Consider the following 18,712-nt stretch of genomic DNA (forward strand, 5'->3'; position numbering starts at 1 on the left):
GAATTTTGTGTCAGCTTCTATTGCAGATTCCTTTGTCTTGAACAAATAAGATTTGTCCCAAGTAACAAAAGCTGTCAACATAGTATTTCTTCAGGTAACCATTCTGTGCTGGTTCAGTTAGCTCTTGTTTCAGACAGTATACATCCAGAACAGCCTTGTCAAAAGTATTTGCATGTGGTTGAGTGAACTGGCACAGCCTGTTCTGAGAAACACTTGAAATTGCTCCTCATGGGCATGACTCTTGCCTTTTTTTTTTTTTTTAAGTATACTTCCAAGTTTAGGCTGTTTGAATTTCTGACAGATCTTATGCTATTTTACCAGACCAAAAAGCTTTGTTATTAAGATGTATCGAACCTCAGTTTTAACATAAGATATACCTTGGGCTGGAACTTTGAGTTACACTTCTGATTTGAATAGGTGGATTCTCTGTCTCACTATACTTTAAAAAAAAAAACAAACCCAAACTTTCCTTTCTTCTTCAAGCAGGCAGTGGGAATTACAGAGCAGCATTATGAACCAGATTTTCTATTGCAATGTACTAGTATCAGCAGTAAGATTACACTAGCAGAGAACTGGGGACTGGGGAGTAACTCAGCTTTCATAGGAAAAACCTGCCATCAGCATTAAGAGAGTCAAGGCTTGCTTCTACAACTTCAGCAGTCTGGCAGTGTGCTCTGTAGGTTTTCTCAAAGGGATGCACAGACTTTCAAAAGGCTGTCTCATGTGACTCTGTGCCTCCTAACTGGGAATAGATAGGTTTGGGAAGGATGCAAAAGTGAGGATTTAAAAAATTTTTCTCTTTTTCTTTCTTTGAATTTTGAAGCCTAACTTCACTATAAATTCCCATTTCTGTCTGACACCTCAGGAAGTTCTGTCTGGAACTTGAAGAAAGCTGTAAGCCAGCACCAGTACTCTGTGTTTTATGTGACTGCATTAGCAGTTCATAGCATTCAGTTCGCAGCACTGAATGTGAAGGCAGTGATACTCTTGTGCATCACAAGAAAAAGTTTTGGGAAGAATATTTACTCTTTATCAACGTGCTGTCTGCTGCTCTTATGTTTCTTATTTAAAACAGCTCGTAGTGTTGGCTTGTCTTTTAACTGAAAACATTGGACAAGGAGAGTGATTTAGTGGATGATGAACAGAAACACCTGTAGTTTTAAATGAATCGCTATGCTAATAGCATCATTTTAGAGAGAATCTGGCATGGCTTTATCTCACTTGAAATTTGTGTAGCATCACTCAGTTGCTCTCCACTTCTGCTAAGATAATTTCAAACTATTTAACTATTCAAAATATGATTGAGAAGGAGTTTATAATCCATGCTTCAGAAAGTGTAAAAAAGATGGTGTTATTGCTTCCTACTTTCATTGGATTTTCATCATTGGTACATAACTCGCATCAGCAGAATCTAACCTGTCTTCAGTTTGTGAAAACTTGAATGTTCTGTATTACCTTGAAACTTTGCAGTTAAATAAACAGTGAAAATTAGTTCTGTTTGAATACGTGTTTAAAAGATTGAAAGGATGATAAATATAGAGATACTACAGGATATGTTTTAAGTCACTTGAATATTAGTTGTGTAGCATCTTCTTGAAACCACAGTCTTGTGCAGTAAGTGTATGTGTGAGGAAACAATTGTAGATCAATGCACACTCTTAAAAAGTAAGACCTATAAAGTAATCAGAAAACATGGTCTAGAGTTATTTGAGGATCTTGGGAAGCATTTTAAAGATTCTTTTCTTCTGGGTGCCTGCAGTTTCTTAAGTGCTGTTTGATATTAGCCACGTCTCCTTTATGTCCTCTTTTCTCTTTATTTTTAAATGTTAAGAGTTAATTCAGTTCGTAGGAAATTGTGTTTCAAATGTCTCTTAAAAATGGGTACAAATTTGGAAGTTGAATGTACTCAGAGAGTGGGTTCTTGGTTCTTGTTTTCTTGTACGGTTTTGAATCTTGGGTACTGCAGAGCAAGCAAAACAAAAAGCACACACCGCCTTTAAAACTAAACAAACAACAACAACAAAAACCAACCCACGCAACTTCGGGAGGGCTATATATTTTCATTCCAAATTTCAACAGCACATGTTTTAGAGATACGGAACTTTACTTTTAGTATAATTTGAAAAAGAGAATAAAGAAAGTGAGGCACAGAGGAAAAAATCATCAAGATTAATGTTATGAGTCTTGATTAAACTTAGGAAAACAAAAAATCCAAACTTAAAGCTGACCATTTGGTCTGACGCTATCCTTAACTGACCATGCTGATCTTAGCGGATGGAGTTTTCACTCCACTCCATATTTCTTTGCTTTTGTGCATTTCAGTCCAGCCTCTCATTTCAATGTAATGCAGAGATTTTAATTTTTATTTTTTCTTTTGTGGTTTAATTGTATGAAAAATTTTGTGCTGTATTCTTGGAGCTGTACGGATGGTTCCATGCCAAACATATTTGTTTACCGTGGTAATGTCTGAGTTGTAGTGTGCCAGCTAATAAAGAGATTTATTTAAGGAATAAGGTGAATGACTAAAACAGATGTGCCAGTTGGGTGAATCATTAAAAGAATCTTACTTCTCAGCTTTATGTAAAGGTTATTTTTAATGCATTTCTGAGAAATCAAGAATGTTTGCAAAGATGTTTTTGAGACAGTTGAAAGCATTTTGTCTGTTTGTTTAGGGGTCTTTTCCTATGGGCTTAAGGCACATTAGTCTTTCTTCTGTCTTGTTGAAGAATTTGCAAAGACAGCAGGTAAAATCCTGAATTTTGACATCTGACCAATTATTATAATCTTATAATGGATTTTGTCCTGTCTATAGGTTGTATGATTCTGTCTTTCAGTTCTGGGGAAATCTCTTTTAATATTTCATTAATGTAAATGTAAATTTCTGTAATGTAATACACATACGAATCTTCGTTCCCTGGATATCCTGGGTCAGTCTGCTGTAATAATACTAAAACCTTACGCATCTTTTCTCTCACAAATATAAGTTACTCTGGTTTTACCAGAAAATGAAGCACTCTGGCTGCTAAGCATTTTAACCAGGATTGATGTAAAAGTGTTGGAGAGAGAAGCTAAAACGATGACTTAAATTATGTTTGCCCAAGCATGTAGTCTGTTGTACATCACATTGTCCAGGTGACTTCTTCCACAAACTCCACTGATTCCACTGCTGTTGATATTTTTTGGCTGGAATGTCTCCTCTTGGAAATTGAATTTTGTGAATTATAGGTTTCTAATTTTGATCAACACCTAAGAAATAGTTCATTTGGGAATGATCCTGGAGACAGCGGTAATACTAAAAAGAAGTTATTAACTTTTTTTTAAAATGTTTTTTAAACTTACCTTAGCTTGTTGGGTGTGTAAAATGTTTCCACTGAATTTCCTTTAATTTAGTAGTTACCTTTCTTAATAGACAAGGGCTAATTAGGAAAAACATGTTTTTAAATCTGGTGCTTAAGTATATGGTTTGTTTAGAACTAAGCAAATGAAGGACTACTTGAGACACATGCTGTACTAAACTTGACCACATACTTGTACGCCATTTTGAATAACAGTCTGTTGTTGTGGGTTTTGGGTACTTGTTCCTGAAGCTGTGCTCAAAAAGGTGAAACAGTGTAGCCTGTCTGTACCTGTCTGCTATTTGTTGCCTCTTTCTTTATATTTGGCTTAGCAGGTTTTAGTTTGTAGACCTTATTTATTTCATGTTCATGGCACTGGGCAGAAGAAAATTCTGTGTTCTCTCATTTTTGACTTGTGTGACTGAGTAATGCAGGTCGTATACTGCCTGTTGCGTGCTCCTACTAGTGGCAGTATTTCTGGTTTAGAAATAGCCTTTCATATATGTGAAGCTCTCTGGTATTGATAAAGGCAGAATTTATTCCTTCATTAAGAATAATAAACAGAGACTTTCTTATTTTAGATTAGTTGTGTTTTTGTTTAATCCTAGTACTGAAAAAAATCCAGAGAAAGCACAGAAGTTGCTGTCAGCATTTTCAGTGGGTGCCCATTGAGACAGATTTACCAAAGACTATCTGTTTTTAGGCAATGATTGTAATCTGTTCTGAGTTCAAGTAAAAATGAAAAATGTGCCCTTCTGATTAATCATTGAAGTTAAGGATTTCAGGGGGCTTGGTTTTGAGGAAAAGCATTGATCTCATAGCAGTATGTTTGGTATTAAATTGTGGAGCTATTGCAAGACAATTGGATCACCTTTCTTGGGATTTCAGGACTCTATTCATCTTTGTTTAAAAACAAAGAAAAGGCCATTTTATAGCTTCCTTGATTATCTGAGGTTTGGGCCACATGTTAAAGGACTTAAAATACTAATCTGAGACCACAGTATTTGCAAGGGGGGAGTATTATTATGTCTGTAATTTGTGTCTGTGCACAAATCCAGTAAGCACATGAGATTTCTTTCAGTTATTTTTATGTGATAACAGGGCAGGTGAGACGGCTGTATTTACATTTAAAAAAAAGAAAAAAGAAAAACTGACAGAAGGAAGACGTTTTTGAGAGGTTCATAATAACTATGTCCCATCAATTTCAACAGGAATAAGACAACTGAATCCCATAAAGTTACTTCCTGTAATCTGTTTTGTTTAGCAGTCCCTTCATTTTGTCCTATTGCAATGTGGATTTCAACCCTGAATTTGTTTAGGATTAAGAACCTCTCAACAGGGTTAAGACTTAAAATGTTTAGCTGACCTGATCAACTTTGACATTGAACTGACTGAAACTTGGATCTTATATAGCTTCCAAATGCTGTCTTTATTCTTGAAGGAACGTGTTTTGAATGCAAGGAAATGCAATGTGACTGGATGTAAATTGAGGTATACCTGAAAGATGTTCCCTCACTGGAGAAGTACTGACTTGTCTTTATTATCAGGTGTACTGAAGGCTTTCAATTTTATTCTTGGGTAATAATTTGTTACCTTTCCTTCTACTCCAGGCCATATACACCTATGAAAGGAGCCCTTTCCACTGTGTGGTTTGACAGGTATAAGATCTCTAATGACTGTCCAGAACACATTGAAAGTATTGATTCTATGTGCCGGGGACTTACAGACTTGATCAATGATGAGATTAAAAGCGGCATTGCGAAGAATAGGATACTAATAGGTAAGAGAGACACTTTTTTTAATACGTTTATTTTAATGTTTTTTAGTTGTTAAGTGATCATCTACTTTGAATTTACTACATTCTGAAAGCTCATGGTCATGCCTTGCAACTGCTGAACACCTTCTTTGGCAGCCAATCGTCAAGAATATAGAATTGTTATTTAAACCTGTATCAGATAGAGATTGTGGCTAACTGCAAGCAGTGTCCTCAAAAATGTAACTTAAAACTGTTTTTATTGTGAATTGTCATTTGTAATTGTTATTTAAAATACAGAGTGGGCAGTGATTTACTTTAAAAAGTATATGGGTTTTGCTGTTTCCTTTTAGCCCTTCTCAAGGATGGAAAAGCATAGTTTCCCAAAATTACTTGTGTTTTGGAGAGTGGAGATGTAGCATATAAATAGTGAGCTTTTCCTTATTGCTCTAATAATTTTGGGTTAAGTTAATTCATGGGGGAGAAACCATGTTACACATCACTGAAGATTAACACCAAATTAAGTATTAGCTGATATAGTTCATATGTGTCTATCTTCCAGTCCCTCTTAATTTCCGCAGATTTCCAGTAACTTTCATGGTACTTCTGTAAAACAGTTTGAGGGATACTGAGGCACAGGAGTTGAGGGCAGTGGAGCAGCCTGTGTTGGAGAGGGAATGAGAATACACAAATCCTGGGCTCCCTGTCCTATCCCTAGACCACAAACTATTTCAAGTTGGGGAAAAAGACCCTTAATGTGGGAACTTAAAAATTTATGGCCGATTGAGTCATGCCATCAAAATCCTGGGTGGTAGAGCCACTGCCATTCAGCCTACATGTCGTCTTGGTCCAGCCCCATGTTTGTTCTTTGAAGGCCTGTGTTTACTTTCCCTTTCTGGCTCTCTGCCCTGGCTGCAGCATGCATTGTTTTGGATGGCTGTCAGCACAATCTCTTTGATATGTCTTTCCTGTGCTATACCTGCTGGCTTGGAAAAAGCTGAAGAAGCGCAGGGGCTTTTCTGTAGGGTGAGCTGAGAGATGTTCTGCATACAGATCCAACTTGCTACTAGGCTTTTCTTCTTTCTCTGTGGCTTTCAAAATTAGAACTGGTGAGACTGTGGAGTATTAAAGTTGTTTTACAAATCATAAGCAGAGTAAGGAAGTTGGTATGCACTAATTGTTTCAGCCCATAGATTCTTCAGAAGTCCCCATCTCTGTGTATTTGCATTCCTCATCTATAAATCAGAAAAGATTGTACTAATTTTCTCACTCTTTGAGCTTTGATTTCAGGCTTCTAGAGTAGGGCACTGTTTCCTTGTCTCTGTGACAGAGACTACACGCATACGTTCTCACAGTTGAATAATATTTGTGTAACAAACTAAATAAGGCAGCCCTGAATTAGATTTATACGAAGTGCAGAAGGGGACCCATGTAGATGCATAAGAAATTTGCTAGTGGAAAATTGATTGTGCCACTTGTGGCAACACAAGATTAAGTATTCTTCAGTGAGGACTTTGTGCCTTCTCTGCACTGGTTTTGGTGATTAACCAGTGTGTGATGCAGTGGAGAATGAAGCTTAGAGATCGTGTAAGGTTTCTTTGCATAAATATTTGGTTTAGTATCAGTCTGAGTCAACCTAAGGTGACATTCTCAGTTGTTTTAGATGGGGCCATATGCCAGTAATTGCCCATATTCTGGCATTGTCTCTCATTGAAGTAATGAGTAGGGAGCCGACAGTAGATTTGTGAGTGCTGGTGCAGTGGATTTGGAGGAGGCAGCCTTCTTGAGATGAAGGGAAAGACTTTTAGAGCAGAGGAAATAACAGTGAAATGTTGCTAGGAATATTTCCCTGGTGCATTCAGTGACATGATACCATGTTGGACATCTATAATGGGAATACAGAATAGTTGAGAGAAGAGATTGGAGGACTCCAGAGTTTGTGATGAGCAGTAGTGGCCTTTTCAAGTAGGTCACAGAAGCCAAGAGAGCAGAGGAGTTGCATGAAGAGGGAGTTACGAGGAATGAGATGGTTGTTAAAGGGTTAAGGAAAGCTGGGTTGTGGTACTGTCTATTTTGTAATGAGTGGGAGTTTTAATGAGTGGAAAGAAAACAGAATTACTATGAGGAGAGTAACAAGATTGAAGGTTATGGCTTTATATGGAATAGCGAACTAGTAATTACAGGCTGAGGATGAGTGTCAGATATTGTTAGATGAGGGCAAGCAAGGTGTTAGGCAAGCAGGAAGGTGGGCAGCTGCTGACAGCTCAGAGGTGTGGGATAAGAAGGGGAGATCTGAGGAAGCACTGTGCAAAGGAGAGCGAGTGGGAAGAGAGGGGAAGCAGGAGCAAGCAGTGAAAATTAGAAGCCCAACACCTGGTGTTCTGGGGGATGATTCTCCTTCTGGAGCCATTCAAACTTTCCACAAGGCCCAAGATTGTGGGTACAGTAAGATCATTTGTTCTGAAAGAAATTATAACCTGTGCTGTTTATTTCGGTTAGCTCTGAAATCCACAAAGGGCTCCTTGTAGGGCAGAACTCTAAAGCTGTGAATAGAGTTCGGGTTGTGCGATGCCACACTTCTTTTTCTATATCAAGAAAAATATTGGTACAGCCCTGTGTTATGCAGCTGCTCTATGAATCTACTTCTAAAGAATTAAATTACTTAATTTACTATAGGTAAATAAAGTCTTATTATTAAAACCTCCATGCTAATTTAATATAACGACCAGCACACGGTGATGCACGGCTCATCTACCCATTCATATTTCCTGACAATTTTATGAGTTGCTTTCCTACTAATACAGAAGTGTTTTGGAGGAAGTGGACTTTGGTTCATTTAGGTTTACTTCCCCTGACCTTGAAGGAGGAAGGGAAGGGAGACTGCAAAATAAAATTATTCAAAAATAATTATATAATTCTCAGAATTTTATAATGGATGTCACTTTTTAGCCAAACATTCCTGTTGAGTTACTCTTACTGGTTTTCCTGGCTAAAGCGCTTTTTGCAAATAGTCCTGTAAGTAGGTTTATATTGACTTTGGAGATAAAAGCAAATGATAAATTTAGTCAACTTCTGACACTTGGAGCTTTGAAAGTATCCCTTCTTAAAAACTGCATGTGTTCCTTCTTTATAAATGCCTGAATTCATTGCTGAATTAGCTGAACATTCAAACAACTATGGCTGGAAATGTGAGACAATAATTTCTTTTTCTATTTAAAGCTGAGTTGGTTTTTCAGGTTGTGGTAGTTTTGCTTAGTTTTGTTTTCTTGTGGCTGTTTTGGTTTGTTTTCTGTTTTTCTTTTATCTGCTTCCATAGTGATAATGCACTATAAAATAACTCCACTCGGGTAGAAATTGTCAACAATTTTGATAGATGAGGTGCTTAGAGATATGGTTTAGTAGTGGGCAGATTATGGTTGTACTTGATGATCTTAAAGGTCTTCTCAAACCAAATGATTCTGTGATTTTATTCAAGAATATATTAGAAGGAATATGTTATTTCTTGAGAGATTGCCATTTCACATTTGAAGTATTCTGATAGTGCTCAGTTCAGTCAACTACACTTCAGTGAAAGCCAGTCTTTTTTTGTTCTTAATTTAGCATTACTTTCCTACTTTTACAGGTCACATTTTGTGTAGTGCAGAAATGCTGATCCAAGCGTGTTTCTCTGCCACCTGTAGTCACTTGTGTAAGCAGGCAGTGAAAATAAACTTTCCTTAACAGTCCTGTAGATTTGACTGTATGCCAAATAACACATGCATGATTCCTAACGCCTTGTACAGTAACAATAACACAAGACACACAACCACTTTTTGTTTATTGCTAGACTTCTTACATAGCTACTGAACCATGGTGGAAGTAACATGAAAGCTCTGTGCTTCTTGTAAATATTAGCATTTCCATCTCTCTCAATGTGTGTGAGAATGGGATGGGGAAGAAATATCTTGGCTTTGACATCCTAGAGAAAGAGGATTCTGTAAATAGGTGGACATTAAAAAAATCAACAATAAATCATTAAAATGTTGGGCAAACTACTTCATGTATAATCTTGATATTTTATGTCTTTGGCTTCTAAGCCTTTTGCTGTCACTCATCCTATCTTCTATCCTCTGTCTCTACTAGGAAAACATTGCCTTTCATTTAGAGGCTCTTACTATCTTGCTCTCACGGAGTAAATTCATGGATTTATATTGTCGTTTGTCACTGCAGTTCAAATGAGATTTCTCTTTCTGTACCCCCCATTACATGGCTTTGTGGTTTTTCTAGGTTATGCCTATGAGATGCTGGGCTCAAAGCAGTGCTGGTAGTCCCTCTCCCCCATAATGCCAACAAACATTTCATTAATTTTGAATGTGTCAGTATAAGTTTGCATCTTTAATTTGGGGAAAATATTTGCTCCTCTTGTTTGTTTGCACCTGAACTGGCCATTTACTTTTCTTTTGTATCTCTACTACTCTTTTTACTTCCTTATGTACAAGCAAGAGGCATTAACAAATGAATGTTTCTGTTTGCTTCATAAATCATTCACTAGGAGGAACAGACAGTAATAATTTTAACCACTTGTCATTTTGTTGCCCAGCTCTTGACAGTGTCGATATTAATGTATCTAGAAATGAGGGTCTTTGAAAGGTAGCATATTCTCAGTTTCAGTCTCCATGGTGAATGACAGGCGTAGCAAATGATAGCACAGATTAAGAGTAAATAAGGCTCACAGCAGTAAAACAAAAAATAATTCAATCATAATATTGTCATCGTGTATTATCATCAGATAATGGCTTTGGGAAGAAAAGAATTACAAAATGAATCGAATTCTGATCTTTTCAGCATTAGTAGAAACTCCCTTGAAAACATATGCTTACTCATGTTTAATAAATGCTTGAATTCAGTGCAAAATTAAATGGATGGATGGGCTTTTAGAATGCCTGAAAGTCATGTGTAGACGTGCCACAGGGTGCACTTTAACCTGTACTTTCTTCACAGTTATGTCTACAGGATCATAGAACAGTGAGGTTTAACAACGTTTGCTAATCCATCTTCATGTGTCAGTGCCAGTTCAGCTCTATTTAGGCAAATCCTTACCATTGCTTTTCTGACTTTTTCTAAAAAAAATCTCCATTAATGAAAGGTTCACAATTTACCATGGCAACCTGTTCCTGTGCTTCATTGTTCTTCACTTTAGAGAATCTGTTTTCTAGTTTCTTTTCCATGATTCACTTTAAAAACATGAATACCATGAGCAAAAGCAATAGGTTATGCTCTTCCTTTTTCTGTATTATAAGGTTATGCTGACTGTAAAAATCACAGATAAGTGTTGCAAGCAGCCTTGTGCTGTCATCCTCAGAAACAACCAAGAAAACACACTAGAGAGATAAAGCAAGCCATAGATTTAATAGAGTAACATCTTAGTAAAAATTGATTTGGGACTTTTCATGGATTTTATTTTTCTTCTGTCATGGTTTAGGGTTGGGCCAGCCACTAAATCCTGGACAGATGCTCTCTATTAACCCCTCTCCCCTCCCCAGAAGGGAAGAGAAAAGAGAATAAGGGAGAGAGACTTTACGGGTTGGAAAATAAAATTAACAGGTTTAAGAAAACAATAATAGTAATACTACAGGATAATAGTGTAAATAGGAAAATAATGAAATATATACAAATATGTACAGATATATATACAAAACCAGTATAAAAATCCTCCCTCCACTCTCCCCCCAGTGATGATTACTTCACCAGAGGCTTTGTGGAACAGGGCACTGGAAAAGTCCCAGACCGAACTCAGCAAGAGGTGGGAGCAGGATGCAGAACACACAAATCAGGATCAGAGGCAGACAAACTAGCAGGGTTCTGCTCAGACCTCGGCCTTTGCAGGATCGAGATGGACAGAAGGGTGCAAGATGGAAGGGCTCCAAGATGGAAGAAGGGGCGAGACCCTCATGATCCCTCGGCTTTTATACAGAGTATGACGTATGTGGGATGGAATACCTAGTTGGTCAGTTTTGGGTCCACTTCCCCCCCAGTAGGCGCAGACACAGCACCCATGGTGAGGCAACTGACATTGAGCATGTCTTCTAGCCGCACTGTCTGAGAAAAACATCCTGCTAGTTTTCAGCAAGTTCAGCCACTTAAAAGAGACTGAGCTGAAAAGTAAAATCACTAAATAGAAAACTAGTTCTATTTAGCTCAAACCAGGACATCTTCAAGAGGTAAAAATTAGGATTCCTTAGGTACACGTCTTAGGTTCACCGTTACCACTCATATCAGTTGAAAATAAAACTGTAAGTTGTTCTGGTTTTACTGCGAGTTGATACATTAGCAACCATAGCATACTTGTTTTTACAAGAAAGCAGTAAAACTTGTACCACTTAAATACGCATTTCAAAATGTGTTTTGGCTGGTGAGAGAACTGGATAGCAAATTAATTCATGTTCCTAACAAGAGGAAATGGCTGAGCCAATCAAGGGAAGTTGCCTTTGTACTTTTAAAGACTCAATTACTGAGTGACAAACAGAATAAAAAGGCTGTCAAGAGTTGAAACTATTAAACATGAGCAGAACTGCAATTAAGGTTAGTGTTTAGTGAAGTTTCAAGAATAAGTTAAAAGGAGAAATTTGCTGCTGTGAGGAAATTCACTTGAGACAAAATACATGTTGGACCATTTACACAGGAGCAGTGTTCAGGGAGTTCTGTGGAGAAGGGAATTTGCTGTTCCACTGGTATTTATACTCTTTGCTAATATTCATATATAAGTACTGTTAAATGTATATAATACTTCCATTCATGGATGAAAAAGGAAAGTCAAAACTGAAAGTCAGCTTCTTTGCAGATGATGTGTAGAACAAGGTTTTGCTGTTACCATTGAAGGTAATTCACAGAAGGTCCCTAGGGAAAGCAGAAGGTAAACTGAATTGTAGCTTTAGGGGAAAATTCCTGATAACGAACGGTTTAAAGTAACTTTAAGTTGAAATATCTAAATAAAGGAGAAATTGAGAATGAAATGACAATGAGGCAAGAGCATGTAATGAATTGTGATGATAACAGAATGGGCAAAGACAATTTCTAACTGTGCTGATGTAGCCTTGTACAACAGAAGAATATTTGTCTCTCCTTGCTCTGTGCTGGCACTGACCCTGTATGCTGTAGCATTCATCTCTTGCCACTTTATTACCAAAGCTGTACTGACAAATTTGAAGAAATACAGGGAAGATGAAGAACAAACAGTAAAGAGAAACTAGTGAAAAAGTACTGCTTAAAATGAACACCCCAAAACCTGGCCCTAGACCCAAATCCAAATCCTTATGAAATTCTGAGGCTTAGCTTTTCCCCTTCCTCTTTTGATTCTGTGCTGTAATAAAGCAGTTTCTAGCCCTGCCACTCAGACTCATGTAAGAAGAGCTCAAGGTTTGTCTCTGCAAGGAGCGTAAGATCTGTACTCGTCTGATGGCAGAATTCATGTACCGAGTGTGATTCGTAACTAATTTTTCTTTCCTATGTCTGGGATATCTAGTGTGGAAAACAGCTTTGATCACTTAAACTGATCCTTCAGAGCTTAAAAAAGTGATTTGATTTGCTGTTTCCTAGGTCCATAATCCTTATAGATAACAAATTGACTAAGTTATTTTGCAATCAGATCTGTATGACTCAGGATGCTATCTGCTATGTCAAACCTGTGTTTGTTAGAGAGGCCTTTTTTCTATAAAGAATGAAAACCTAAAGAGATTTCTGAACTCGGGAATAGGTCATTGGAGGTGCTGAAGTGGTGCCTGTGGGAGAAGGAAGTTTTTAGTATTCTCTCATATATACAGGGCACAAGAGAGAGGGACTAAATAAAGACACATTTTTGCTAGATAATAAAGTTAGCCATTTGCTTAGATACAAACCCCAAATGTTGTTAGACCAAATACAAAGACATGAATAAAGCTGAAGTTTGACAGTAGGTAAATATTTGATTTGCTGAACTCTGTATCATGTTGAAGTGTCATCATGGACCATATTATCATTTCAGACAGATAAAAATGAGGAGCAAATTAATATGAATCAAGATCTTTAGCAGAAGTGAGCTCAAGGTTTTATACAAACACTTCAATGTTTAAAAGGTTCCTAAGGCCACTTACAAGCGCTGGAAAGAAGGTTTTATCACTGAAAAATAGCAGCTGTGATGAGAGTTTTGAATTTATTTCAGCAGGTCTAAATTAGAGATGAGAAGTCAGTCTCTGTTCACTCTGTTACATCTGCGTATGGCTGGATTTACCTTAACGTAGTTACAGATAATATTTCAGCGAAGAATGTTTTGGTTTTAGTCAAGTATTGCATGGGAATTTCTTTCCGATTCAAAGTCTTTAATTTGGAAGCGTGATGATCCGGTGATTTCAGTAGTTCTTTCTCAACTAGCAAAGCAAATTGCAAGCAGCTTTCTTCTCTCTACAGAAGGGTCTTGCCTAGATATCAGCACTACACAGAAGCAGATTTGAGGTCATAAATGCGTACATGAGTGGAATTTCCTTGCAACTGAAAGGAAAGTGCTTTAGTTAATTGAGTCTGTTTTGTATGTGCCTACCTCCTGTGCATAAACCTCCTTTGTAAGGCAGGAAAGTTAATGCAAATAATTTGATGCTTTCCTGAACTGGTATCCTGAGCATAGTACAGCCAACACTTTTTGACTGTTTTGAAGCATTAATCACAGACCTTTTTAAAATACATATAATGGGAAAAATGAATGTATTTTTTACGTGAAACCCATTGTCAAATTCTGAACTTTCGTGCACGCCCTTTTTATTTCTTGGAAATGGATTGGTGTCAAGCGAAGGGCTTGCTATGTTCTGGCTATCTGAGGTTGAAATGGTGCCGTGTCATTTCGGATCTTGATTAACACTCATGACACAGTCTGCTTAGCAATGTGGTGAGGTTTCCATATTCTTTATCCTGAGATCATCGTGTACATAAACATACTTGTAATTTTCTTTTGCTTATATTCTGACTGTCATGTCATACATGTGTTTTGTGTAATATCTGTACTTGACTCTTATTTGTCCTTAATCATGGATTTGAATTACTGTAAAAATTCTTGACTGAACACTTAGTTATATCAAATTTGTGCTTATACTCTTCTAATAAAAAAAACAGTCTCCAACTACAAGTGCTTATTAAAATTTTCGTTTCTGAAGCATTTACTGTATGACATTTGCTCAAAGATTGTTGTTGATATCAAGTGATAAAATTCAGGTTTTCCCCTGGAAAACCAAATTCAAATAAGTAGTCCTTTGTATTACATTTTCATAGTATGAGCTACATAAAAGAACCATTACCTAATATTCTTCTAAACAGAAGGTGACTGCATTGTCAAAGACTGCTGGTGAGTAATTGCAGATATTGCTGCCAGATTGTGACTAACTGGGTACAAAATTTTAGATTAAATCATTTACAAACTAGTAATGAGTTTTCAATGCAGCTTTTTTTCTGTATTCTAAAATACTTAAAACGGACATCATTTTATATGTGGACAAAGTATATCTGTATTTGTAAGCAAATGCAAAATGAGCTTTTAGAGTATAAATGCTACTTTTTTCAGTTTGGGGATTACAGCATCATTCAGAATTATCAAAAGGAAATGAAGACGTAAGGTATCAGATTCCACAGAAGAGATTTAAGAAAACTTCAGCCCAAGATGTTGTTTATATAGTAACTTTGCATAGATGTTGTATTTTATATACTTTCTCTGAAGGCTGTGTTTTTCTCTCTGTGAATGTGGGGTCAATGGTGTTGAATTTTTGTGATTACTGTGACACTAGTGCAATACATTTTTTCATTGTAGAATTATTTTACATGTGAAAAGAGAACATAGGAAATAGTGATGCAGATAAAAGGTTTGCAGTGGTATTTTCAATATTTTTATTTTTGTGAGACAAGTTTATTTAAAATTTCAGGTGATGGGGCAGTGTGAGTTTTTAAGCTGTGCTCTGAACTTGTTCACCCACATTCATTCCTACTTTTCCTCACCTACCTTCATTTCTTAACTGCCACTGGGCACTTAGACACACTGTGTTTAACTTTGAACTGGTTAAAGATTAAATTGTAGGGTAAATAGCAGGTCCTGGCTTTACTGACCAAAGATAAATATCAGGGTATTATCTGTCCTCTGGCTGCATAGCTAGGGGATCCCAGATATATCTACTACTTTGAGGATACAGCTCTCCTAATTGAATTAAGGAATTGTGTTTGGAAAAGGAAAGCAAAACTCCAGTCTTCCACCTTGAGTGATCACGCTCTTTGTCTCTGAGATCCAAGTTCTGTAAGTCTGGAACCTGCAGTGCCCACTTACGGCCATGATCATCTCTTAAGACTGCAAGGTGGCAGTAAGTAGAAAGAAAAATTCAGCAGAAATTCTAAACAGAAATTCATCAGAAATCACAAAATAATGTTGTGTGTGAGAGAGAAAACATTTCTTGTCTAGGCTAGTCTTGTGTTTCCTGAAAACTTTCCTATGCAGAGTGTGAGCTAGAAGAGCCTCACACCTGCTGGGACTTGCAGGAAGAGGATTTGCTATTGGGAGCACTCTCACTGTGACCAAACTAATATTTACAAAGTGCAGTATTTTCTGCCTCTGAGCTTGTGTGAGCCAGGAATTTCCTGTGTGGTCCCAGGATCCAGTGAAGTACCCAAGTTGTGGGGTGTCATTGTGCTCAGTTTTGGTGCTGCAGGGGCACCGATTCCTGGCTGGATTTTGTTTAGGACACATGTCAAACTTCTGCATAGCACAGAAGTCACTGTAGAGGGATTATGTACCTCTTGCAAAAGAGCCATTCCCATTTTAGAATCTTGTTTTAATTGCTTCAGAAAGATAACAAGCTGAAATGGTTTGGTGTTTTGTCTACTATTTTTTGCATTTCTTTTTCAATCCCTAATGTCCTTTCTTGTGCTGAAAGGTCTGGGCTCAGACTTTTGCAACTAATTACCACCAGTTAACGACCTGGCAACAAACCAATAATGCCACTCTCAGTAGAGCTGCAGTCATAACCTTTCTGCTCATTGCTGTCTCTGTGCTAGAAGAGATTTCAGCAGCCAGTCATTCTTCACCTTAGTCATTACCTGGATACAGTCAATCTCTAATAGCCTATGTTCTGTGTCCTTGTGAAGTGATGCGGTGGTCTGGATTACTTTCCTAATGAATAAGCATTTGTCATGTAAAAATTATCCATGAGGAGTTATCTCGCGTAAGGGAAAAAGTGCAGCTGGAGAGACATATGGAACACAGAAGGCCATTAATTCAGAGGTCCTGTTTGAGCTCAGATGGGGTAGATTGCAATTTTTCCTTATTTATTATATATCCTAAGGTGTTAACAAAAAAATCCTCTATGTACTACTCTAATGTGCTGAATGCTCATTGTTTATGTACAGTAGTAATACAGATATTTCACGTGTGATTGCTACTAGCCTAGCAGAGAAATAAGTTGAATAAAAAAGCAGTGAGAATTATCTGTTCATAATTTTGCTTTGTTAACATCAGAATATATGGCCACAGTGTTCAACTGCCTGGTAGGGACCATACACAAATGGCTTCTAAAGTAATTTCAGTGGATTATTATTTTTTTTTCTTTCTCAGTAATGAATCTGCAGCAGTACTTTAGCTATCCAACTTCTTAATTGAATCATGCTTTGATTTGAGATCACTGTAACATTTATGTTACTCAATGTTAGAAAATAAGTCTGAAGATGAAATTAAATTGGATGTTGGGTTACAAAGACATACAGCAAAATCCAATCTTTGTTTCTTTTGTTGCGTCCTAGGAGGCTTTTCAATGGGAGGTGGAATGGCAATGCATTTAGCATATAGATTTCATCAAGATTTGGCAGGAGTCTTTGCTTTGTCTAGTTTTCTCAGTAAAGACTCTGCTGTTTACCAGGTGAGTGTGGGGTAGACTTTACAGAAAAAATGCTTAGCTAAAAGAAAAACATGATAAATAAAATTCAATCTAGCATGTTTATACATCTGAGGCAGTCGATTAGTACTCTAAACTTATGACATTTCCTGGAAATAGATAAGCATAGGATTTGAAAAGTGAGGCTTTAAAGCTGTCCTTAGAAGTTTTGTTGCTTTTTTTGCACAGACAAGTGCAAAGTAAATCAGTGTAGAAGACATTAACAAATGAAATGCTTTGCAAGTTGTCCTTAGTTGTTAGAGAGTCCATGTAAATGTAACTACTCTTCGAAAATTTGTGGTGAATTATAATACTCATGGGCTCCATCTGCTGTCATGAATTTTTTCTATTTCTCTTATTTGGAGAGGGATATAGACCTTAAACTAAACCCTATTATTTGTCAAGAGCACACTGAAATTTGAAATGCAGGTTTTTTTCCAATGATACTTCTTTGTTTGTGTTTGTAGAGGTAGTACAATATGACTACTAAAAGGTAGGTTAATAAATGAAATGCTGTGTAAATTTTCACCATGTAACTGTAACTATCTTTTAAAATTTTTAGTGATGTATCTGACAGTGTTTCTTCTCCTTCTAGGCTTTGAAAGGAAGTGAAAGTGGCCTTCCGGAATTATTTCAGTGTCATGGAACTGCTGATGAACTTGTTCTCTACTCATGGGGTGAAGAGACCAACAAGATGTTAAAGTCACTGGGAGTGACAACATCACTTCATACTTTACCAAACCTTTGTCATGAGTTAAGCAGAACTGAACTGGAAAAACTAAAAACTTGGATTGTAAAGAAATTACCTGTTGAAGCAGCAAAAACAAATGAATAAAAGAAGATGCAGCTTTCACTATTTTTTTGTGTTTTTTAATGGGTGGGTTGTATATGGGTGTCCCTTATATGTTATGTAAGAACAGCTTTGGTTAGACACTGTTGTGTTCCATAAAGTTCACTTAAGTGGTGAAATGATGGTGCTAACTATTAACACTTATTTTATCATATGTGTTTCTTTTTCTGTTTTCCATTTTTAAACACACATCCATGTCAGTCTATGAAAAGTAATGACTGATAACATGAAAAACATTCCTAAATAATCAAAACAGTATTCAGGAAGCATTGATCTGAATTTCTCAGATACATTTTTGGGTTTTTTTTTTTGTCTGTGTTCTAAGATGGAAGAATATACAATGGTATGGTTGTCTTTCTAATGGTGTTCCAGCAGAAAAAAAGCCAATTATTAAAATAATGGGTTTTACCTCTGGGAATACATGCATATCTTCAAGTTAGTCTACTAAGAGGAACCATATTGGCTTCAGTTGTATTCTCAGGATATCAGAATGAACCTGCATTAAAGCAGAGTTGGATGTCACCTCAAAAAAATAACTGAGGTTCATGTTATATTTTTAAAAGTTAAAAGTAGCTGTGTCTAGTGATACTACAGGCTCTTATTACCAATTCTCATTGTTTTGTTACAGCTTTATGCAAGTTGCTTGAGCCCTGTGTGGTTTATAGCGCAAGGCTTTTAAAAAAAAAAAAGAAAGTGCCATCATGATTGTTAAGATCCATCCTGTTTTTGAAAAAATCATTCTTTGGGCTCTGTTCCTGTAGAAATTTATTTTTGCCAACAGTTTTATTTTGGTCTGCAGGATCACATTTTAAATTAAAGATGAGGATACTTGACTCCACCATGAATATTTCAGAGTTGTAAATAA

At 36.8% G+C, this 18,712-nt stretch overlaps 1 protein-coding gene across 1 annotated transcript in view; it reads left to right on the forward strand.

Annotated features, from left to right (window-relative positions):
• The window catches only part of LYPLAL1 (lysophospholipase-like 1), a 27,448-nt gene extending 9,604 nt beyond the window's left edge, over positions 1–17,844 (forward strand). Inside the window, exons 3-5 of the mRNA XM_010178922.1 lie at positions 4,946–5,115; positions 16,867–16,982; positions 17,593–17,844. Coding sequence (XP_010177224.1) covers positions 4,946–5,115; positions 16,867–16,982; positions 17,593–17,832 — 526 coding nt within the window. The 3' untranslated portion in view covers positions 17,833–17,844. The remainder of the gene's footprint in view (positions 1–4,945; positions 5,116–16,866; positions 16,983–17,592) is intronic.
• Positions 17,845–18,712: the final 868 nt, after the last annotated feature.

This window comes from Mesitornis unicolor, unplaced genomic scaffold (assembly GCF_000695765.1).
Source record: "Mesitornis unicolor isolate BGI_N332 unplaced genomic scaffold, ASM69576v1 scaffold23182, whole genome shotgun sequence".
NCBI lineage: Eukaryota > Metazoa > Chordata > Aves > Mesitornithiformes > Mesitornithidae > Mesitornis > Mesitornis unicolor.